Below are 20,543 nucleotides of genomic sequence, written 5' to 3'. Positions count from 1 at the left end.
AGCACAATACCAAGCATGTTCAGGAAACATGGACATTTATGTGTAAAGAGGGAAGGAGTTCAGAGAACAGACAGGAGAAAGAGTGGAGAACATTATCCATGGAAGGCAATGGCACTGCCGGCGTACAGTAACCGGCAGATGAAAGAAAAGGCCAAGAAAACCAATGAAACACCGTCAAGTTACCTTCAAACGGATACAGCGCTTTGCAGGTTCCGATGGTGGGCAGGGGCTCTTCATCATCAAACTCGTCATCGAACTCGGTTGGTGTCACCTTCACCTCAGTCTCCTGACTCTGATCCTCTGTGTAACTACCATCCGGGCTGCTCAAGACAGAAAGCACAAAGCCACTATAGCAACTGCCATCGAGGGTGCACAGAAAATAAAACAAAGCAAACCAGACACAGCCACAATAGCAACAGGCGCGAGGCTCAGAGAATGCAAAGAAGTTGTCTGACATGCACCAATAGTAAGTGGGTGATAGACAGCTGGTCAGAACATCAAAAAGACAACATACCACACCTAGCCTCAACAGCAATTGCCATCAAAGGTGGAGGTGTAGGGAAAACATGCACAGTGTAGCAGCAACAACCACTACTGCAACTGGCATTGAGTGTGCATGGAGAAGAAAACACAATATACCAGAGAAACAGCCACTATTGCAACTGGCATTGAGTGTGCATGGAGAGGAAAACACAATATACCAGAGAAACAGCCACTATTGCAACTGGCATTGAGTGTGCATGGAGAGGAAAACACAATATACCAGAGAAACAGCCACTATTGCAACTGGCATTGAGAGTTCAGTAAAGCACACACTGTACCCCTCACAGGCCATACAACAACTGGCATTGGGGTGCAGGGACAGGAAAAACCCAATATACCCTACCCAGCCAATATTGCAACTAGCATTGAGAATGGAGGCCAACCTGAGTGTGAATCCAAACGCATGAAGACCCATGGCAAGCACATGTTCTCGTCTGCCAGCCTGGCCTTACGCATTGCCAATGCCTGCTGCTTCCTGGGTCCTACACCCACACTTTGTGCACATGGTAGATCAAATCCTACTGGCAATTCTGGACGACTTACGGGCATTTTTTGCCCAAACCATCCATGGTAGCTGGGATGCAGTAAAATTTGCAATTCCGTCTAGCCTGAACACAACCGATTGTTTGGGGCAGGCAATCAAACAAGTTTAGTGCTTCAGTCCCGATCTGGATGAGGTCTGTAGACTTTTCAGGAAATGTCCAGGTATCCTTCATATTCATACAATTTGATGACTCTTGCCTCTTCGGTGAGAAAGCAGATACAGCCTTGGAAATCTTTAGAGGAAGTTGCACTACAGTGCGTTCCTTGGGCTTTCCGTCCCTACCAAGCACTTTCCACAATTGTTCGGCCCCATTTGGGAATATGCCAGGGGGTTTCAATCCCGGCAGCACCATACCTATTGCCGGCACAACAAATATTTAAGCTTTTTCTTGACCGAGGCGCGGCTCACAGAGACAACGTAAGGGGCAACAGAGCCCAGCATGCAGATCAGTCCCCCTCCCACTGGCAACCACAACCACAAAATCACTTTAGTGTGTCCTTTTTGACACACACCTATCATCCTGTAGGAGGCAAGAGCCGACATTTCTTCAGAGTGTGGTGAGTCATCAATTTGGACGTCTGGATCCTCCAAAATGCCCAACAGGGCTATGCCTTCACATTTCTTCTACCCTGCCACACCTTCCAGCCCCTCAGCATGGCTAACGCAGGATCACATGTCAGTTTCGCAGCTGTAAGGGCAGTCCCTTTTGGACCATAGATAGGTTTACGGCATCGGAAGTAGGACCTGAGTGTTACTCCCAATACTTCCTTGTGCTGAAAGAGGTATTCGTCCTATTTGGATCTCTGCCCTCTAACACCTCTCTGCACAAGAACACATTCAAGATGCTCACTCTGGCGTAGGTCATCTACCCTGGATCATGGAGACTAGATGGAAGAGTCAGACCTGCAGGACCCTGTGTTCCATATTCTTGTCCTGCAGGTCCACAGGTGTTATCTGTCAGGCGTTCACAGTGGGCCAGGAGCATATCCAGATTGTGGTGCACCCTTTTGATCTTACTTGTGCCTCTCGGGTCTTCACAAAAGTGATGGCAGTGGTCACAGTGCATCTTCGGAGGTCGGATGTTTCTGTCTCCCCTCACTCAACAACTGGCTGTTAAAAGCAGGCTTGCTCCAGGCAGTCATACACCACCTACAGCCGATGGAGAACCTTTTATCATTGCTGGGATTCAGTATCAATGTGCCGAAGTCACAACTGACACTACAGATGTTCCTGTTCATTGGAGCCATGCTGGATACAGTGACAGTTTTGTGACATTCGGGCGAGGGTACCAATGTTTCAGTATCTGTCCTGGATCTCAGTGAAGACGGCATTGAGTCTACTGGGACTATTGGCCTCCTGCATCTTGTTAGTCAACAATGTCAGATGGCACATGCAGGCTTCCCAGTGGGATCGCAAGCCCCAGTGGGCAGAGTACCTGGAGAACCTATTGCATTCTATCCAGGTTTAGGAGAAGACTGCAAATGACTTCCAGTGGTGGCTGCCAAGCAGTGATTGGGCCAGTGGCACACTCCTCTCCTTGTCCCAACCGGAGTTAATGGTGTAGACGGATGCATCACTGCTGGGCTGGGAAGGCCATCTGGGGAGATGGAGACTACTTAGATGAATCCGGTCTCCAGCGGAAAGCAGCCTTCACATCAATTTGTTGGTGTTGCGGCAACCTGCTTGGCATTGAAGGCCTTCCTACGATCCATCAAAAGGAGGCTAGTACAGGTACTCATGGACAACACCGCCACCATGTGGTACAGCAACAAGTAGGGCAGAGTCAGCCCTGTGCCAGGAGGCTTTGCAGCTCTGTAAGTGGATGACTTGCCAGGACATTTCTCTGGTCGTGAACCACCTGGCAGGAACTTTAAATGCCAGAGCAGACTAACTCAGTTGACGACACCTAGCAGATCACGAATGGCAGTTATACCCAAAAGTGGAGCACAGCACTTTCCAGCAATAGGAAGACTCCCGTTTCAATCTCTTTGCAATTGCCCAGAACGCCCATGCAAGTGTTTTTGAATGCCAGAGTTCCCAGGAGAGCTCTCTTTCAGAGACAAATTCTGCCAGACATTCCTATATGCCTTCCCGCCTCTACCCCTCTTGGATCAAGTTCTAACTAACCGGGCCCATGTAATCCTGGTGGCTCTGGATTGGCCAAGAGCGTGTGGTACCCATAAGCATTGGTTCTCCAATCAAGCTGCTGCTTCGTGGGGGGCTCTACTGTGGCAGCAATAGGGCAGAGTCCTGCACCAGGGCTTTCGCAATCTGCCCTTCCATGCACGGAGACTAACCTTCGGCAGCTAGTTTTCTTTGTGCCTCCTCCTGTGGTCATTGATATTATTCTGGCAGCAAGGCATACATCTACAAAATTGGTGTACGCAGGGTGCTGGGACAGGTTTGTGGTTTGTTGTGGCACCCACCATATTGGCCAGCTACAAGCTCAACTGTCTGTAGTGTTGTGTGTTTTGTCACTAGCCCAGCAGGGACTTGCAGTGGGCAGCGTTAAAGGCCATCTGTCGGATCATTTGGCTTTTTGACGGCTGCTGGATCAGCCTTCTTTGATCAAATCACCAGTTGTTATGAGGTTTCTTAAAGGGTTACAACATACTTTCCAGACTAAGCCCTTTGTGGTACTACAATGGGGATTGAATCTGAAAAACCGGTGGACAGCAGCCAACCGTGGTAACAAATGGCAATACGGGTGCCATTGGCCTGCACGATGAAATAGGTGGTGTCCAAGCCACTGTAAATTGTGAACTTGGCCGCATTCTGACAGTCGTAGATGTCGTTTGGAACATTGGGGACAACTTGAGCCACCGATTCCTAAAGGCTGTGGGAGTAGCATCCCAGGAGACAGCTGGGATTTATTCACTGAGCGGAGAGAAAAAACATGCTTGACAAACATTTCTACACATTTGGATTCCATATCGGGAGAATAGTTAGGAAAGTACCAAACTTTCAGGGGAAGGGTGTTGAGACAGAAACGCTGGGTCGCCCTCGCCCTGGGCCTGGCAATGGCATCTCACTATTTGCCCGTTGACTGTGGGGCCAGAGCAAGGCTTGGCCCAGGCACTCAACAAGGTATCTGTCTGAGCCTCAATAAATGACAGAAGGGGGTTCCTAAGATGTTTGCCCTGGTTGGAGACTTATGCTACCACATTAGTTTAAATCACCATGGTGGGGAGCTGGGGTGTTGGATGGAGAGGGACTCCTCGACTACCTCTCTCCCCATACACTCTCCTGATTTAGATATTGGATAATACCCTTCGTGGAACCCACACTTTGCACTGATAGTTTGGACCCGGCCATATGCATAGGAACAGTCCAGCCGGAACCGCAAGGCCAGGTCCACCCTGGACCGCAAACAAGCATTGTGGGACCGGTTTCGGGGTATTACCCCATATCAGCCAGGGTAGCTTGAATCCATTGACACAGCGAGCAAGAAGCCCACGTCTGGGCATACCCTTAGCCACTTGGTGTGATCATAGCAGAAACAACAAGATGATGGACGGCGTGCTGAAACTTTTCAACCACTCACCCCCAGTCACAGATCTGGTTTTAATCCATCGTTCTTTTGCTCACAATGCCACCAATGTTTGGACCGAGCCATATACAAATCAGTCTTGGCCCTGTTCCTGTTGGGAACAGTCCAGTCTGGCTTTCCATGCCACTGGAGTCAAGCTAGCCTGGCTGATGTGGGGTGATGCCCCGAAACCAGTCCCAGGATATTTATTTCTGTTCCAGGGAGGACCTGGCCTGGCAGTTCGGCTGGACTGTTCCCATGGGGAACAGGGTTTAGACTGATTTGCATATGGCTGGGTTTAAACGGGAATGACATGGAGAGAAAAAAAATGATGGTTTTAGGCCCAGATCTCTGGAATGGGGTAAATGTTTCACATTGATCAGCATTCTGTCCATCAAGAGTTATTTTTGCATTTGTCACTCCGAGTGGGACGGGTAAGCCCAGACGTGGGTCCCGTGCTCTCCATGCCACTGGGGTCAGGCTAGCATGGTTGATGAGGGGTCATGCCCTGAAGCCAGTCCCAGAATGCTTGTTTCTGGTCCAGGGAGGACCTCCCCTGGCAGTTTGGGCTGGACTGTTCCCATGGGGAACAGGCTCAAGACTGATTTGCATATGTTTTGGTTTAAACTGGAAAGGCATGGGGAGCAAAAAAACAATGGATTTACACCCGGATCTCTGTACTGAGGTGAATGTTTGACATTGATCATCATTCTGTCCATCAATTGTTATTTTTGCATTTGTCACCCCAACGAGTATGCCCAGATGTGGGTTCCGTGCTCTCTATACCACTGTAGTCAACCTAGCCTGCTGATGAGGGGTAATGCCCGAAACCGGTCCCAGGATGCGTATTTCCGGCCTAAAGGAGGATCTGGCCTGGCAGTTCAGGCCAAACTTTTCCCATGAGGAACAGGGTCAAGACTGATTTGCATATGGCTGGGTTTAAACTGGAATGGCATGGCGAGCACAAACACAATGGATTTAGGCCCAGATCTCTGTACTTGGGGAAATGTTTAACATTGATCAGCATTCTGTCTATCAACTGTTCTTTTTTGCATAGGAAATGATCCTGCCCCACTACAAACCTCAAGAACTTGCGATGTTTCTGAGCAATGGGCACAGGGAAATAGGAGTCTTGAAGGTTTATTGAGCTGAGTCAATCTCCCTGGTGTAGTTGGAGATCTATCTGATGTAATGCCAGCATTCAAAACTTTTTTTGCAAAATCCATTTGTTGGCTACTTTTAGGTCGTGAATGGGTCTGAATTCACCCTCGTCTTTTATTTTAAGCAGAAAGTATCTGGAGTAGACGCCGGTACCCCGTTGTTTGTGGGAAAGGACCTCCACTGCACGCTTCTGTAGTAAGATATCTTCTTCCTGAAGTGTGTGCCGCTGAGCGCTGGATGGTTTTATAGGTATGGTCAGAGGAGGACTAATGAATCTGAGCCCATAGCCCCTTTGAACAATATTCAGAGCCCAGACATCTTTTGTGATTTTTTTGACAATCTGCCTGAAAATGAGTGATGCTTCCTCCTACCGGAGTGTGTAACAGAAGAGGGGGAAGGGAAGATTCAGGGTTTGGCACCCGTTGTGGGTTTGTTGGGAAGAGTGCCCCTACATAGTCATTGCTGCTGTTGTTGATACAGCTGCTGTTGCAGCAGTTGACGTCTCTGGTAACAGTGAGGAGTTTGAATCCTCTGAGTGTAAAACAGATGCTGGTAAGGCCTGAAGGAGCACCTTATATCTTTAGGTCTTTCCAGGACAACTGCTTTAAGGGTCTCAATTTCAGATTTCATGCGAGCCATCTCATCGTCAATGTGGCTGCCGAAGAGGGTAGGACCTGAGAAAGGAAGATTTAAAATCGTTTGTGGTGACTCTGGTTTCCACGGCAGAGTCAGGAATACTGCCTTAAGGCAATGCCATTCATGGGACGCTAACAGAGAGGAATCAACTGCGGCACTGATGGCTTGGTTGGAAACCATACATCCTTCATTCACAACCTCAACAAAGTCTACCCTTTTGTCCCTAGGAAGAACATCTGCAAATTGTTGAATAGATACCCAGAGCGCTGTATCATACCTACCCAGGAGGGCAGTAGCACTGGCTGCTTTCATGGATGACGCAGCTGTGTTACAAACCTTGCAGAGAGCACTGGTGATCTATCTAACCAGGTGAAAACTGTCTCAGTACGGATCAGTTGACGAAGGACGAACCTTTATAGTCTGAGGCCTCGACTCCCCCTTTGCTTGTAAAATGCCTCGGTCTGGGGAAAGGACCCCCGCTCCTCCCCCACGCTATTGTTGTTTCTTGACGACAGAGCTCTTTGGTAGCGCCACGTTGGAGACTGGAGAGATCAGCTGCCGACAACATTGTCCTTCAAATGTTTATTCATATTTCCAGGCGGGAAGCTGCCCTGTTGATTCTTTCCTTTTTATTTGCATACCTGACAACCTTCACTCATATGTCCACTACAGACACTATTCAGCCACACCATTTACAGGGTTTATAGTGAACCTCTGGGCACTCCCAGCTCCCATCAGATCCCACATACCTATGATTAATATACTTAACTTGAATGCCTAATACACCTGTGAAGCGTCTTGTACTCCTTTCCTTCCTAAAAGATACGGAATGCGACGACTGCCTCATCCAGGAAAATTACCTGCTCAAGGCGGACTGGAAGCACCTATGTTCCTTGTGATTTGACAGCCAATATTTTTCCAATATTTTTCCCTCAGGTCCCAGGCAAAAGGTAGGGGTTGCAATCTTGCTTGCCACTCACTTCCCAGGGAGGGTGGCACAAAACCACTCCGAGTTACCTGGAAGGCTCCTGTTACTATGCATGGATTTGAAGGGTCACTGTTTTACATTAGCGAACTTCTATGCTCCTAATGACCATCAAGAATGTTTTCTTAAGGATGCAGTAGGCCACGTCATAACCACCCCTGACACAGACATCATCATTGGAGGGGATTGTAACAGTCATTGACTCACACCTGGACAGATTCATCCTCCGAAAGGGGGAAATGGGTGCTTTTATGCTGGACTGTAAGCACTGGCTAAAGGCCATGGGGTTAACGGATGTTTGGTGGCAAACACATCCATCCATGAAAGATGACACTTTCTTTTCGGCGGCACACCAAATACCCCTGGCTTCCCTCCCCCATGCCATTTCGTCCACCCCTACTGAAGTCCTCTTGGCCATTCAATGCCTGCAACCTGGTAATGCTCCCTGGCATGATAGATACAATACAGATTTCTATAAAGCATTTGGGCCACTGCTGGCATCCACGCTGGCGAATGTGGGCAATGCCTTCAGCATGACGGGTACCCTTACAGGCATGATGCAACTTGCAACGATCACTGTAATCCCGGACGCTAAGATCTTTACGGGTGTCTTGGTAAATATGCCTGCCCCGTATATGCAAGGCCTTGTGGACCCTGATCAGACCGGGTTTATACCAGAAAAAGGCTGCAGAGATAATACAGAATGCATTTGTCACCTTTTAGAAGAGACGCAGCGCTCTTCTGCAATGGCTCTTCTCCTCTGCATTGATGCAGAGAAGGCCTTTGACCGGGTACACTGGCCATATCTTTGCTCGGTCCTGACGTGTTTTGGTTTGGCTGCCCAATTCGACATTCTGTCCAGTGTAGTGATACCTCCCATAACGCAACAGTGAGGGTTAACGGGATTTTATTCCAGCCCTTTAGCATCTCCAGATGCACTCGTCGGGCTCTCCACTTTCACCCTCATTATTTGCTCTGTATATGGAGCCTTTCGCCGAACAGATGAAATGAAGTTCCAGGTTCCTCACAGAACAAGCCGGAAAAAAGAACTGATTTAAACTGTCACCTGTGGGGCATGATGGGAACAGAGTCCCCCTGGAGGCCTTAAAGGCAAAGTGTGAGTCTGATTTTCTGTACAGGAATATTTTTTCTATATGCAGCCTGCTTAGACTAATTGCCTTTTATTACAGGTACTTTGATGAAAATAAAAGGTTTTGCTATTTATGGAATGCATTTTAGGCTCATACCTGTTTATTGCATTGTTTATATGGTGTATTTTAATGCTGCAGAAAGTATGTAATGATGGCCTTATTACCCTATAGGTTATGGTTGGGCTGCATATTATTGGTTTATACATATATATGTGTATAATTTGTTTAGTACTATGTACTATTTTTTATATATTTACACATATATATGTATTTGGTTATGTGTTCCGGGTTCCCGCTCATGGGCGGAGATTATTCAGTGCTTATGACTATTAATGAGTATCCCCTGGAAGAGAACCCTTGTTACGTAAAAGAGACCAAACCTTTCCCTGAACCAATCAGAGCTCCTCACGCCCTAGAACCCTCCTGAGAGAACCTTTTGCTCCTCAGATTTTCGCGCACTTGTGCATAAAAATACTCTTCGTGCTAAATCCAAGGTGAGCCTCTCAGGGGAGGAGGGTGGGTCACATGTGATTCTATGAAAGCTTCTAATACTGGAGAACTACAGTTACAGGTAAGTAACTTGTTTTCTTACTCCAGTATTGGAGCTTTCATAGATTCACATGCCGGAATCAGAATAGCGAGCAGTAGCATAAAGCACATTTTTTTTTCTTTCATATAGTTACTTAATATAGCATCATCCTGTACATAGTTAGTTTAGAATTCTGGATATCAATATTGCAATCACCGTAACTAAACATAACAATAGAAAAAATGTGCTTTTGTAACAAAGACAAAAGGACGGAGGGATGTAAAGAGGGCTCACCGTTATTAGCTAATGTTTATCAGCACCGCTTCTCCCACTGCCACATCTGTCTCTGCGGCAGCTTCCAAGCAGTAGTGCCTGGTGAAGGTGTGCGTAGATCTCCAGGTCGCTGCTCTGCCGATATCCTAGATCGGCACTCCTGCAAATAACGCAGTGGAGGTGGACACTGCTCTCGTTGAATGAGCACGAACTCGTGCGTTCAGTGGTTTTCCAGCAGCTTGGTGACAATATACTATCGCACTGGAAATCCATCTGGCAATCCCACGTTTCGATAAAAGGAAGCCTTTCCTGGCTGCGCTGAAAGCGACAAAAAGCTGTGAAGACTTGCAAAAGTGTTTAGTCTCTTGCAAAAAGAATTTAAGACATCGCTGGATGTCCAGCGAATGTAGAACTCTTTCCGCCGCTGTTGTTGGTTGTGGAAAGAAACGCTTTAGAACTAATGGCTCATTCAAATGAAAGTCAGTTGGTACTTTTGGGATAAATTTCGGATTAGTTCTGAGAATCATTCTGTCCTCTTTAAATTGCAAAAAAGGGTCTTGAATTGTGAGCGCCTGTAATTTCCCTACTCTTCTGGCCGGAGTTAGAGTGATTAGAAGTGCCACCTTCCACGATAGGAATTTGAGATCTGCCCTGTGTATAGGCTCGAAGGGCTGCTTTATTAATTGTGAAAGGACTATGTTCAAACGACAAAGAGGTGGCGGAGACTTTATTGGAGGAAAAACTCTGACCAATCCCTTCATGAATTGTTTAACAATTCTTGCCGACCATAAGGATGGTCCCGAGGCAGTCCTTCTATAGCGTGATATTGCAACTAAATGTACTTTTATAGATGCGTGAGCCAAACCTGACTTCGCTAAAAGCAAGATGTATGGAATAATCTCATGAGGTGCCGAATTCAAAGGATGAATTTTAATTCTTTGACACCAGAGACAAAGTCTCTTCCACTTCATTCTGTAGGTTTTATTCGTACTATCAGCCCTGGCCTTTGAGAGGATGTCTTTACATTCTTCTGAGATGTTTTGATGCTGAAATTTACAGTGCTCAGGAGAAAGGCCGCTAAGCTCAAGGACTTCGGGTCTGGATGGAGCATTTGTCCCTGGGCAATTGTTAGAAGCGATGGTATTGGTTGGAGGCGAAACGGATGGCCCTCCAATAGCAGCAGAAGCTCCGTGAACCAGTGTTGTCTATGCCACCATGGGGTTATCAGGATCAGTCTGCATGGTTCTTTCTTGATCTTCACATGCACTCGCGGCAGCAGGGGAATCGGAGGAAAGCGTAGGCAAAGATGCCTGACCATGCCATCGAAAACGCATTCCCCCAAGATCCCCGCTGAGGAAGCCAGCTTGCGAAGAACCGGCATTTCTTGTTCTCCGCTGTTGCGAAGAGGTCTACTGTCAGTTCTCCCCATCTTTGAAAAATGTTGTTCAGGACCCCTTGGTCTAACTCCCACAGGTGGCACGAGGACTTGGGCCTGCTGAGAGTATCTGCCTTGATGTTTTGATCCCCTGGGAGATGTTCTGCTGTTATGGATATCCCATGTTGTAACGCCCATTTCCATATGTACTGGGCTTCCTGAGAGTGGGGGAGTGGTCTTGTTCCTCTCTGCTTGTTTAAGTAGTGCATTGCAGTTGTGTTGTCCGTTCTTATCAACACAGATGACCCTCTTATCCTTGGTAGGAAAGCTAGCAATGCCAAGTGGATTGCTCTGAGTTCTAGTAAGTTGATGTGTAGTCGTTGCTCGTGCAACTTCCAGCGACCGCTGACTTGAAGGTCTTGAAGGAACGCTCCCCATCCTTCTAGGGACGCATCTGTTGTCACTATCAATGGGGCTTTCATAGTAAGGAATGAAAGACCCTGCAAGACATTCCGTTTTCGGGTTCACCATGTTGCTGCTTGAACCATGACCGGCGTGACTTGGACAACATCCTCGAAGAATCCCTCCGCTTGACGCCATTGCAGATATAGTTGCTCTTGCAACGGACGCATTCTTAACCTGCAGTAAGGTACGAGGGGAATGCAAGATGACATTGTTCCCAGCAATGACTTGTACTTGCGTACTGAAAGACACTTTCTTTTTGTAAAGTCTTGGAAGAGAGATATAATTTCCAGCTGTCTTTCTTTGGAGGGGAACGCCTTTTTCCTCTCTGTATCCAGTATTGCCCCCAAAAAAGTGATGTTTTTCGTTGGTTGAAGGGATGATTTTTCTTCGTGTTGAGTCAGACCTAGCCTGGCAAACAACTCCACGCAACCCTCTGTTGATACTCTGGCTAATGCTGCTGATGGTGCCTTGACTAACCAGTCGTCGAGGTAAGGAAATACTTGGTGTTCTGTCTCCTTAGAACCGCAGCCACTGGAGCCAGGCAGTTCTCCGGCTACCATGAACCGAAGGTACTGCCTGTGTGAAGGATGGATGGGGATATGAAAGTACGCATCCTGTAGGTCTAGTGTGGTCATATGGTCTCCGAGGCTAGTAGAAGGATGTCTTGCAGAGAAACCATCCTGAAAGGTTGCCTCTTGAGATAGGTGTTTAGGGATCTGAGGTCTAGAATAGGACGCCATTGAAGGATGTTTTTCTTGACGAGAAAAAAGCTTGAGTAAAAACCCCTTCCCCTCTGGGAGTTCGGTACCGGTTCTATTGCTCCCTTTCGGAGCATTGCCCGAATCTCTTCTCGCATTGGATGTAAATGCTTGACCTTCTGATGTATCGGCGGTGTACGAGGGGGTTTCTGTAGAAATTCTAGAGTGTGGCCGAATTGAATAATGTTGAGGACCCATTGGTCTGTAGTTATCTGTTGCCAATTTTGAAAATATTGAGCAATCTTTCCACCCAGGGGAACATGTGATCTCAGAGGAATCGTTGTAGCCGGAATTAGAAGGTTGTCATTGTCGTCAGGTGTTGTCTTTTCCCTGACAACCTCCTTTACCTCTCGGAGTAGATTCTGTGTAACCTCCTGACTGGTGCTGTGTTTTCTGCTGACGGTAGGGCTGGGATGAGGTGGAGTGATTGGAATATCGACCCTGTTGGTATCCTCCCCTGTAGGATGATTGACCTCTACCTTTAGAGCCTCGAAAAGGAACTTTCCTGTATTGTAGAGTTCCCAATGACCTAGCCGTATCCGTATCTTCTTTGATACTCTGCTGTGCTTGCCAAATGCCAAATAGATCTTTACCGTTAAACGGATAATCCAAGATTTCATTCTGGACCTCTGGTCTAAATGCTGTTGCCCTCAGCCATCCTTGTCTGCGTAGTACCGCAGCTGCTCCCAGAGATCTGAATGCTGTGGTCGCTATTTCCATAGCGCAATTATGACTTCGGCCGAAGTCCTCTCCCCCTCTTGCAGAATTTATCTGGCTTCTTGTCTCTCCGTCTTTGGTACATGGTCTATGTAAGGCGAACGATCGCACCACATTTGCCTATCGTACCTCCCTAGAATGGCCAGGGCATTCGCAGCTCTCACTAACAGGGCTGATATAGAGGGAAATCTCTTCCCTGCATTGTCCAGCCTTCTACCCTCTCTATCCGGAGGTGCCGTAATAGGAGCTGATGGATTTCTTGATTCTTGCTGAGCTGCTTGGGATATAACTGAGTCCGGCTTAGGATGACCTAAAAGACAAGCTGGAGCATTTGAAGGCGCCTTATATTTTTTGTCTATCTGGCGAGCACCGGAGTCACTGTAGCTGGTGCGTCCATGACCTTCAGACCTTCCTCCCAAAGATGACTTACAATCGGTAAGGATCGAACTGTCCTACTATAGGGTTCCTTGAAGTCATACAAGAAACATTCAGCCTTATCCTCTGCCATGGTAAGTGTGAATCTCTTAGTGGCTCTCTCCATTAAGTTATGAAAACCACCGATGTCCTCCGGTGGAGAATCAACAGGCTTCGGTGAAGGAGAAGATGGTGACTGAATGAGATAATCGTCCCACTCTCTGCTAGGGTCCGTGATCTCTACTTCTTCCTGGTCATCATCTGTGGCTCCTGAATCTTGACCAGATCTCGGTGGTGGAAACCTAGGAAGGGGCTCCGGTAAGATCTCCCGCCTACGCACTGGTGTACATGGTAGAGAGCCTGGATGAGGCGTAGCCTCGGGAATTTCCTTTGAGGCTTGAGGTACAGGATATCTCCTCCTATAATTCTCTAACATGAACTACAGATATTTTAACAAAGAAGATGGCACACTTGTCATCTCCTCCTGATGTTCCTGGCGGTATTGTTGCTGGAGAGGCTCTTGAAATTCATATTCATCCTGTGAATCCTCCTCTTGGTACTTCACCTGCAACTGAGACGGACTACTAGCATTACCAAAAGGACCGCCATCATCTTCGTCCCCTTCCGAATCTTCTTACTCCAGATGGTGAGATGGTACCAGAGTCGACACCTTACTTGGAGAGGTAAGTTCTGGTGTAATTGTCCACTTCCAGGCCAAAAACCTCTTTTCTGGGGTTTTTTCCCTCGTCGACGAGCACGTCGACGAGATCGCCATCGACGAGATCGTCGTCGTCTACGCTTCCGTCGACGTTGCCATTACCACTGTGGTTGTTGCCGTCGACGATCCAGTCGTCACTGCCGTTGTCAACTATCCCGTCGTCGACGTGGTTGTAGTCGTAGTTGCCGTCGACGCCATCGTCGTCGCAGGTCTCGGTGTCGACACTGTCGTCGACGGTGGTACTGTCGACGGCGATAAAGCTCTTGAAGCAGCTTTTACCTCAGGTTTATTCGACGACTAAGTTATTTTCCTTGCCGACGCTCCCGTCGACGATACAGATTTCTCCACTTTCTCCTCAGAAGATGTGGAGGAAGGCTTCTTGACAGTAATCTTGACCTTTTGGGGAGATTTTGATGGCTCTGAACTAGTTTTCTTGGTATGTTTAACCCCCGAAGCATGACCCTTCCTCTCCTTTTCTTTGCCTGAAGGAGATTTTGAGGGACTGCGCCCTAAAGACCCTGGGGTGGTCTTTTTAAGGGCCTTCTCAGGTCTTTCACCTGAGGTATGAGCCTGAGGAGATCTGCTCCTTTTCTGAGATCTCCTGGAAGAAGAAGACTCCTCCTCACTGTCACTGGATATGATCTCCTTCCTAGCTTTCACCTTTTGAAGCCAGAGTAGAAGCCTTCCTTCACGGTCCCTCAAAGTTTTTTTGGAAAAGGTATGACATACCTTGCAATCCTTTGCCTGATGGTCTGGATAAAGGCAGTAGATGCAGTGTTTATGAAGGTCGTCTGTATAGACCCTTTTCTTAGAGCCGGTGGCACAAGCTCTAAATAATCCTTTTTTCTCCTTGTCAGCCATGGTAGAAGAAGGAGAAATAATCTGAAGTATTCCAAATAATTAAATCTGGGGAAGGAAAAACACTCCGGTCCAATCCAACTTGAATAGAACTGAAGAGTTTGAGCAGAGCTCAAAGGAGACTCCCTAGCACAATGTGTGGTAGAAAATCTGACGAGCAAAAGGTTCTCTCTGGAGGGTTCTAGGGGGTGAGGAGCTCTGATTGGTTCAGGGAAAAGTTTGGTCTCTTTTACATAACAAGGGGTATGGGTTGCAAAAGGGAAATGGGCCTAGGCCTCTTTTCAGTTTGCTATACTAGTAAGCATTGCTTTTTTATGTACTGGAGACTCCTGACTCGACAACGGGGAATGATTTAGGCATGTGAATCTATGAAAGCTCCAATACTGGAGTAAACATGTTAACCCCAATATTATCAGTGTGACCATGGGGGGCGGGGAACACAAAGACATGCTCTATGCCGACGATGAACTATTGATTTGATCAAACCCGTACGTCTACCTGCCTGCTGTGATGCAAGTACTGACAGCCTTTAGTGCAGCCTCAGGCTTTAAAACTAACCTCCAGAAATCCTCCAACTTGAATCTTACCATCTTCAGAGCTGACGAAGGTCAACTCCAGAGTTGCTTCCCCTTCTCCTGGGTTTCACAAAGGACAGGTTACCTGGGTTTACAGATCCACCCCACGACTGGGCACACAGTGGAACATAATTACGTCGCAATCTTCGCAACCGCCGGCTCCAATTGGTCTAGGTGGAGGGGAAGCGGCCTCTCCTAGCTGGGCCATTTAGCGTCAGTCAAGATGACACTTTTACAGAAAATCCTCTTTATTATGCAAACTCTGCCTCACCAGCCACCCAGGAACATTTGACAAATTGCTGCGTCTTATATAGGAATTCATTTGGGCGCGTATGTCCAAGAAGCAGGCGTATCTGTCTCAAGAGGACGGAGGACTGGGTGTCCCAAATCTAAGGGGCTATTATTAGGCAGCAAAGTTGTGTTACATAGTAGAGTGGTACCACCCCAACTCTGAAAAGGACTGGTGCTTTACTGATCAAGCGGTGGCGGGCATTCATATCTGGAAAGCCCTGTGGTTTCCGAGATCGCACCAGCAAGTTGGAGTCTATATCTCATCAGTACTACTTGCCACTGTGGATGTCTGGGACGGTGTGCAGACTCAGCAAGCACCATTCACCCCATCTTGCCACAAACACCAATCATAGGGAACCCTGATTCCTCCCCTCCACACCCACTCTGTGCACTGCAGCTCAGCATTTCTTGCTAGGCAAGAGACCAACTGCAAGAAGGTAGGTGACCTCTTCGATGTGGATGGCCTCATGGACTTTGCCCATGTTTAGTTGGCTTATGGTCTTCCACCGGGTGTCCGTTGGCAACATACAGCCATTCGCCTTTGGCTTTCACAGCCTCTGGTTCGCCGACATGCTAATAGACCTCTTATATGAATTGAAAAATGGCTTCTTACCTGCTCTTCTGATAAGCAAATCCTCTCCGATATATACGCCTTCCTTGTTGCATCCCGGGCTTCCACTAAAACATTTGCGCAGCACAGATGGGGCGTGGAACGGGAGCGCCCATTCACTGATCAAGAATGGCGTGACATTCTTCATCATGCCCGAGCTCGGCCCACATTACTTCCAATAAAGAAGTTTTCCTAAATTCAAGTATTACTGGAACTTTACTTCAGCCAGTTGCCCAAAGGAAGACAGGCAGTGACAGCATCTGTTGGTGGTGCTGCGGCCAGACTGGAACCCTCAGGCACATTCTATGGCAATGTCCCAAACTAGGCTCCTTCTGGACCGAGGTCTTGGAGGCTGTGAACGAAATGTACAACACTAACCTGCCACAGTTTCCCAGCTACATTTTATTAGGCCTCCTCAACCTCTTGACATACCCGTTAAAATCTGGAAGGGGGCACGCTATTCCATTGGTGCTGGTAGTTGCTTAACAGCTCTTGCTCTCCCGCTGCGGCTCTGATTCAATCCAGATGCGCTTCGATTGGCTGCACAAATTATGGGAACTCTTGGGATTGGAGAAACTTTTGGTGGTGGCATCACGTACGCTGCCTGGGTTTAAAAAGACGTGGAGACCATGCATACGATACCTGTTGGATTAATTTAGGGAACTGACCTGCCCGCAATATCTGCGGGTGCTTCGCCTAACACATCTAGATTGTACACCTGCTTGAACCAATGACATGGACACCACCTTCAAAGCTCCACAACTCCCCTTTCCTGTCCTCATGCAACTAGTTTCTTGTCCTAATCCATCTGACACAACGTTTCCCACCTCCCACACCCCCATCCAGATTATTGAATTTAGATTCTTCACTGCTCCCACCGGCCGTAGATGTAGGTGGGCTGATTGTTGCAAATAATAACAAGATTACAAATTGTTTTATAATTAGATGTAACACACAACAATGGGGGAAAGCACTTGCATTAAATACACCGAAAACCTAATTCGCCCGTCGCAGAAATGCAATTCGCAAAGCATTAATACTTTTCTCAATTCACTCACAACACAAAACTATTATTTCAGCTCCCCTCGAGCTACCACTGGTTCCAAGTTGCCCCAGTGTTGTCTCTAGCCACAGTTGAGCCATGGTGAGGAATCGTCCCTATCAACCGGTTTCAACGAAGGGCCTCCAACTTTCCTGCAAGGACTATACAGTTCCTACGCAGTATTTGAAGATAAAGGCCCACTACACACCTCTCAAAAAGGATCGCATTTCTTAGGGGCTCCCACTGCTTCCCCTAAGAGCCTGACCTTGTCTCTCCATGCTGGAAACCCGCCCTAAGGATAGAGCCGCTTTTAAGCTCCGGCTACAGGCCTGCCATCTTGGAGCTTGTCTAATTACACTGCCTCAGGAAAGGTTTGAAAGAGAAGAATGTACCAATTGTTCACTATTCCAAGACCTACTGGTCAGAGGTCAATCTATCTCATTCAAAGAAAAACAACATCATCTTTTCCCTAGCGAATGTCACATTTCACAGGTTTATCACTGTAGCATACCAAAGCTTGAGCTGCCATCTTTTAATTACTTTTCTCACTTACCCCTAGAAGGTTTTCTGTACTGGAACTGTCTCACCAAAGGCTAACCACTGCCAAACGTATGACAGTGATGGCCTGTGGAACGGCTCTGAATTGCTGTGTTATGTGAAATGCTCCCCTCCTGCCCCCTCCCCCCCCTCTCCTGCCCCCCCCCCTCCCCCGACGCCTACAAGTAAAATAAACATGTAAATGTGAACATTTGAATGCTTTGGTTCTTTGGTTCTTTGGAAGCAAGAGTACTCAGTGCACATAGGATGACTCTAAGCCTGGCAACTGCTGCTGCTGGTGTTTAATAGAGCTTACTGGAAGCTGCAAGATGACTGGCCAATATAAGCACAGAAAAGCAACTCTAGGAATACACAGAGAAGCACCATTTGCTCTATCAGAAACTAGACATGAATGTTGCCATCAAGAGCCTTGACAGAGTATGTGTTTGGGGTCCCAGGCAAAGAAAGAATCTACTGGAAAATGGTAATCATTAGGAGAGGTGGCTATCAGGGAGCTGGAAGGTGTTGGAAGGTCTTGTGAATTATGATTTGCAAAAGTAGAGTTTAGCCATGTCTGTATCATAAAGGCAGCTCCTGAAAATATTCTTCTGGCCAATGTATGTGCTAAGTTCTGAGACATCTGGAGATGGTTAAGCAGTGACAGTATCAAGAACTACAATTACATCTAAGCATTCAATAAAAATCATACAGTACTGCCATGGCATCTGCTTAGGACTGAAGGTAGTGTGTAGTAGTGAAGCATCTAGGGGCCTGAATAGTGCAAGCGCATGTGGTTGGTGGGTAGAGAGCTTGTGCAGATGAGAGTGATGCATCTCAATGCACCCTGGTGAACCATATGATGAAACATGAGTCAAGGACTTCAGATTAATGGCACAGTGACAGCAAGGAGCAAAAAGTACTTCAATTCCTCGCATCTAGGACCAGGCTATCATGAATTGCATCCACGCTCACAGGTAACTGCCCCACTTGCCCGGATCATATATCGCTCAAGTACACGTATAGTGCCAGTGTTGCAACACCTGGGAGAGCTCAGTGCACATCGGGCAATGGGACCCTCCCCTCTATCTGAATCAATGTAACAGGGGACTTCAATGCAAAGACAATACTGCAAGGACAGGTCACCGCTGTGTTTGGTCTGAAGGCTCACAGCTGCTCTTTCTTAGTTAGACTATGTCAGTCATAGTTGGGGAGTTTAGATGCATTCACTGTTTGTTTGGGGGTTTGGACCTGGCCTATCCTACTCGGGGAGGGTGTTTGGGCGAAGGGGTCCAGACTGGTCCATTATTATCCAAATTAGTATAGGGTTGAGCCAAGGCAGTTCAGATTGGGCAGAGCTGGTGATATCAAGGGTTCTATTATGCTTGCACTTGTTATAGGTTCATAGCTGTTGACTGGGGGTTATGAGGTCTAGAACCTGTTTAGAGGGAGGGGAATATATGTGTGCATGCGGCGGGTTCAGAATGTCCATCCACATTGATACTGTACCTCTCACGATCTTGTGCACAGTTGTTGTTTACTGTGGAGTTGTTCTGGGCTTCATAGACTTCGCTTTGTCGTCTGGAGTTATCATTTCTCGTGGGCAGTCGACCTTCAACCTCCGCCAGCCATCCCTAAAGAGGAGTATCCGGGTCACTGCATGCATCACTCAAGTATGGTCAGTGTTGGACTTTTCTAGAAACTAGAAGCATCTCTCAATTGTTCACCAGGGTTTAATTATTTTTATCTTTCATGTAAAGTTCTATTTTTCGGTGTCAAACTTGTAAGCTGTTCAAATCAAAAGACAACCATTGTAATCAAACAAGTTACTTACCTTTGGTAACGCACTCTGAGGTGGATACTCTAACCACAGATTACTTACATTGTGAATATTTCTCAGATGTCAGATTGGATCAGGAAGACTCAAAGACAGTACTCCTGCGGATCGTTAGGTGGTGTCGTGAGGCTCTATATCAACATTGTTCTGCTAATCGTCGCATAAAGGCAACCTCCATGTTCGCGCCTGTCAGTTTCTTTCGCAGGCTTGTCCGTACCTTCAGAGCCCATCAGCAAATCGCTATGACCAATGAGTAGATCTCTACATTGGAACCTTTTTAGATAGGAAAAGAGTCCATTTCACAGAACAGGGAAGAAGGCGGCGTTGAGGAATATGAAGTTAGATAGAGTATCCACTAGAGAGAGTGTTAGTAAAGGTTGGGTACCTTGTTCTTCTGATGGATTCCTCTAACAGTGGATTCCTCACCTTATGGATAGATAAAGCAGTACCTCCCCAGGTGGGAGTCTGTAGAACGTCTCAGACCAAAATGTCCTGCAGTACCAAACGGTCAAAATACCTTTTCCGATGGACCGGATTGTCAAGTCAATAGTGCTTCGTGAATGTGTACACTGATGCCCACATAGCAGCTTGACAGCTTTTTAGGACAGGCACCCTGCATATCAGCACAGTAGTAGTAGCCTGAGCTTGAGTGGAATGATTTGTTAATCTTTGAAGAAGCAGCTTCTTACCTAACACTTATCAGATTTTAATACACAGGACTGTTCACCTAGAGATGAGTATTTTTTGCCTTGCCTTTCTTTGCTCCAGAGAAACTCACAGAGTTGATTGTTCACCAAAGTTTCCCTGGTACAATCCATGTAAAAACTGAGGGCTCTCTTGAGATCCAAGCTATGAAGTCTCTCCTCCTCTTTTGGGGGGTGAGGTTGGCAAAGAAAGTTTGAAGGGTGATAGCCTACCTGACATGGAACAGTGTTACAACTTTCAGCTGAAATACAGCTTGAGTTCTCAGCAACAGTTTGTCTGGAAAAAATGTGTGG

General features: G+C 47.1%; 1 protein-coding gene across 17 annotated transcripts in view; it reads right to left on the bottom strand.

The window, feature by feature from the left end:
• The window catches only part of FNBP1 (formin binding protein 1), an 878,539-nt gene that overhangs the window by 86,954 nt on the left and 771,042 nt on the right, over positions 1–20,543 (bottom strand). For 10 of the 17 annotated variants that reach the window (XM_078646220.1, XM_078646222.1, XM_078646225.1 and 7 more), the window contains 2 exons: positions 19,218–19,342; positions 184–323 (listed from right to left, as the gene is read on the bottom strand). In XM_078646220.1, coding sequence (XP_078502346.1) covers positions 184–323; positions 19,218–19,342 — 265 coding nt within the window. The remainder of the gene's footprint in view (positions 1–183; positions 324–19,217; positions 19,343–20,543) is intronic. The other 7 variants (XM_078646221.1, XM_078646223.1, XM_078646228.1 and 4 more) reach the window with 1 other exon arrangement.

The sequence above is a fragment of the Lissotriton helveticus genome, chromosome 5_1 (genome assembly GCF_964261635.1).
Source record: "Lissotriton helveticus chromosome 5_1, aLisHel1.1, whole genome shotgun sequence".
NCBI classification, from domain to species: Eukaryota; Metazoa; Chordata; class Amphibia; order Caudata; family Salamandridae; genus Lissotriton; species Lissotriton helveticus.
This window is presented reverse-complemented; position numbering and strand designations above follow the sequence as displayed.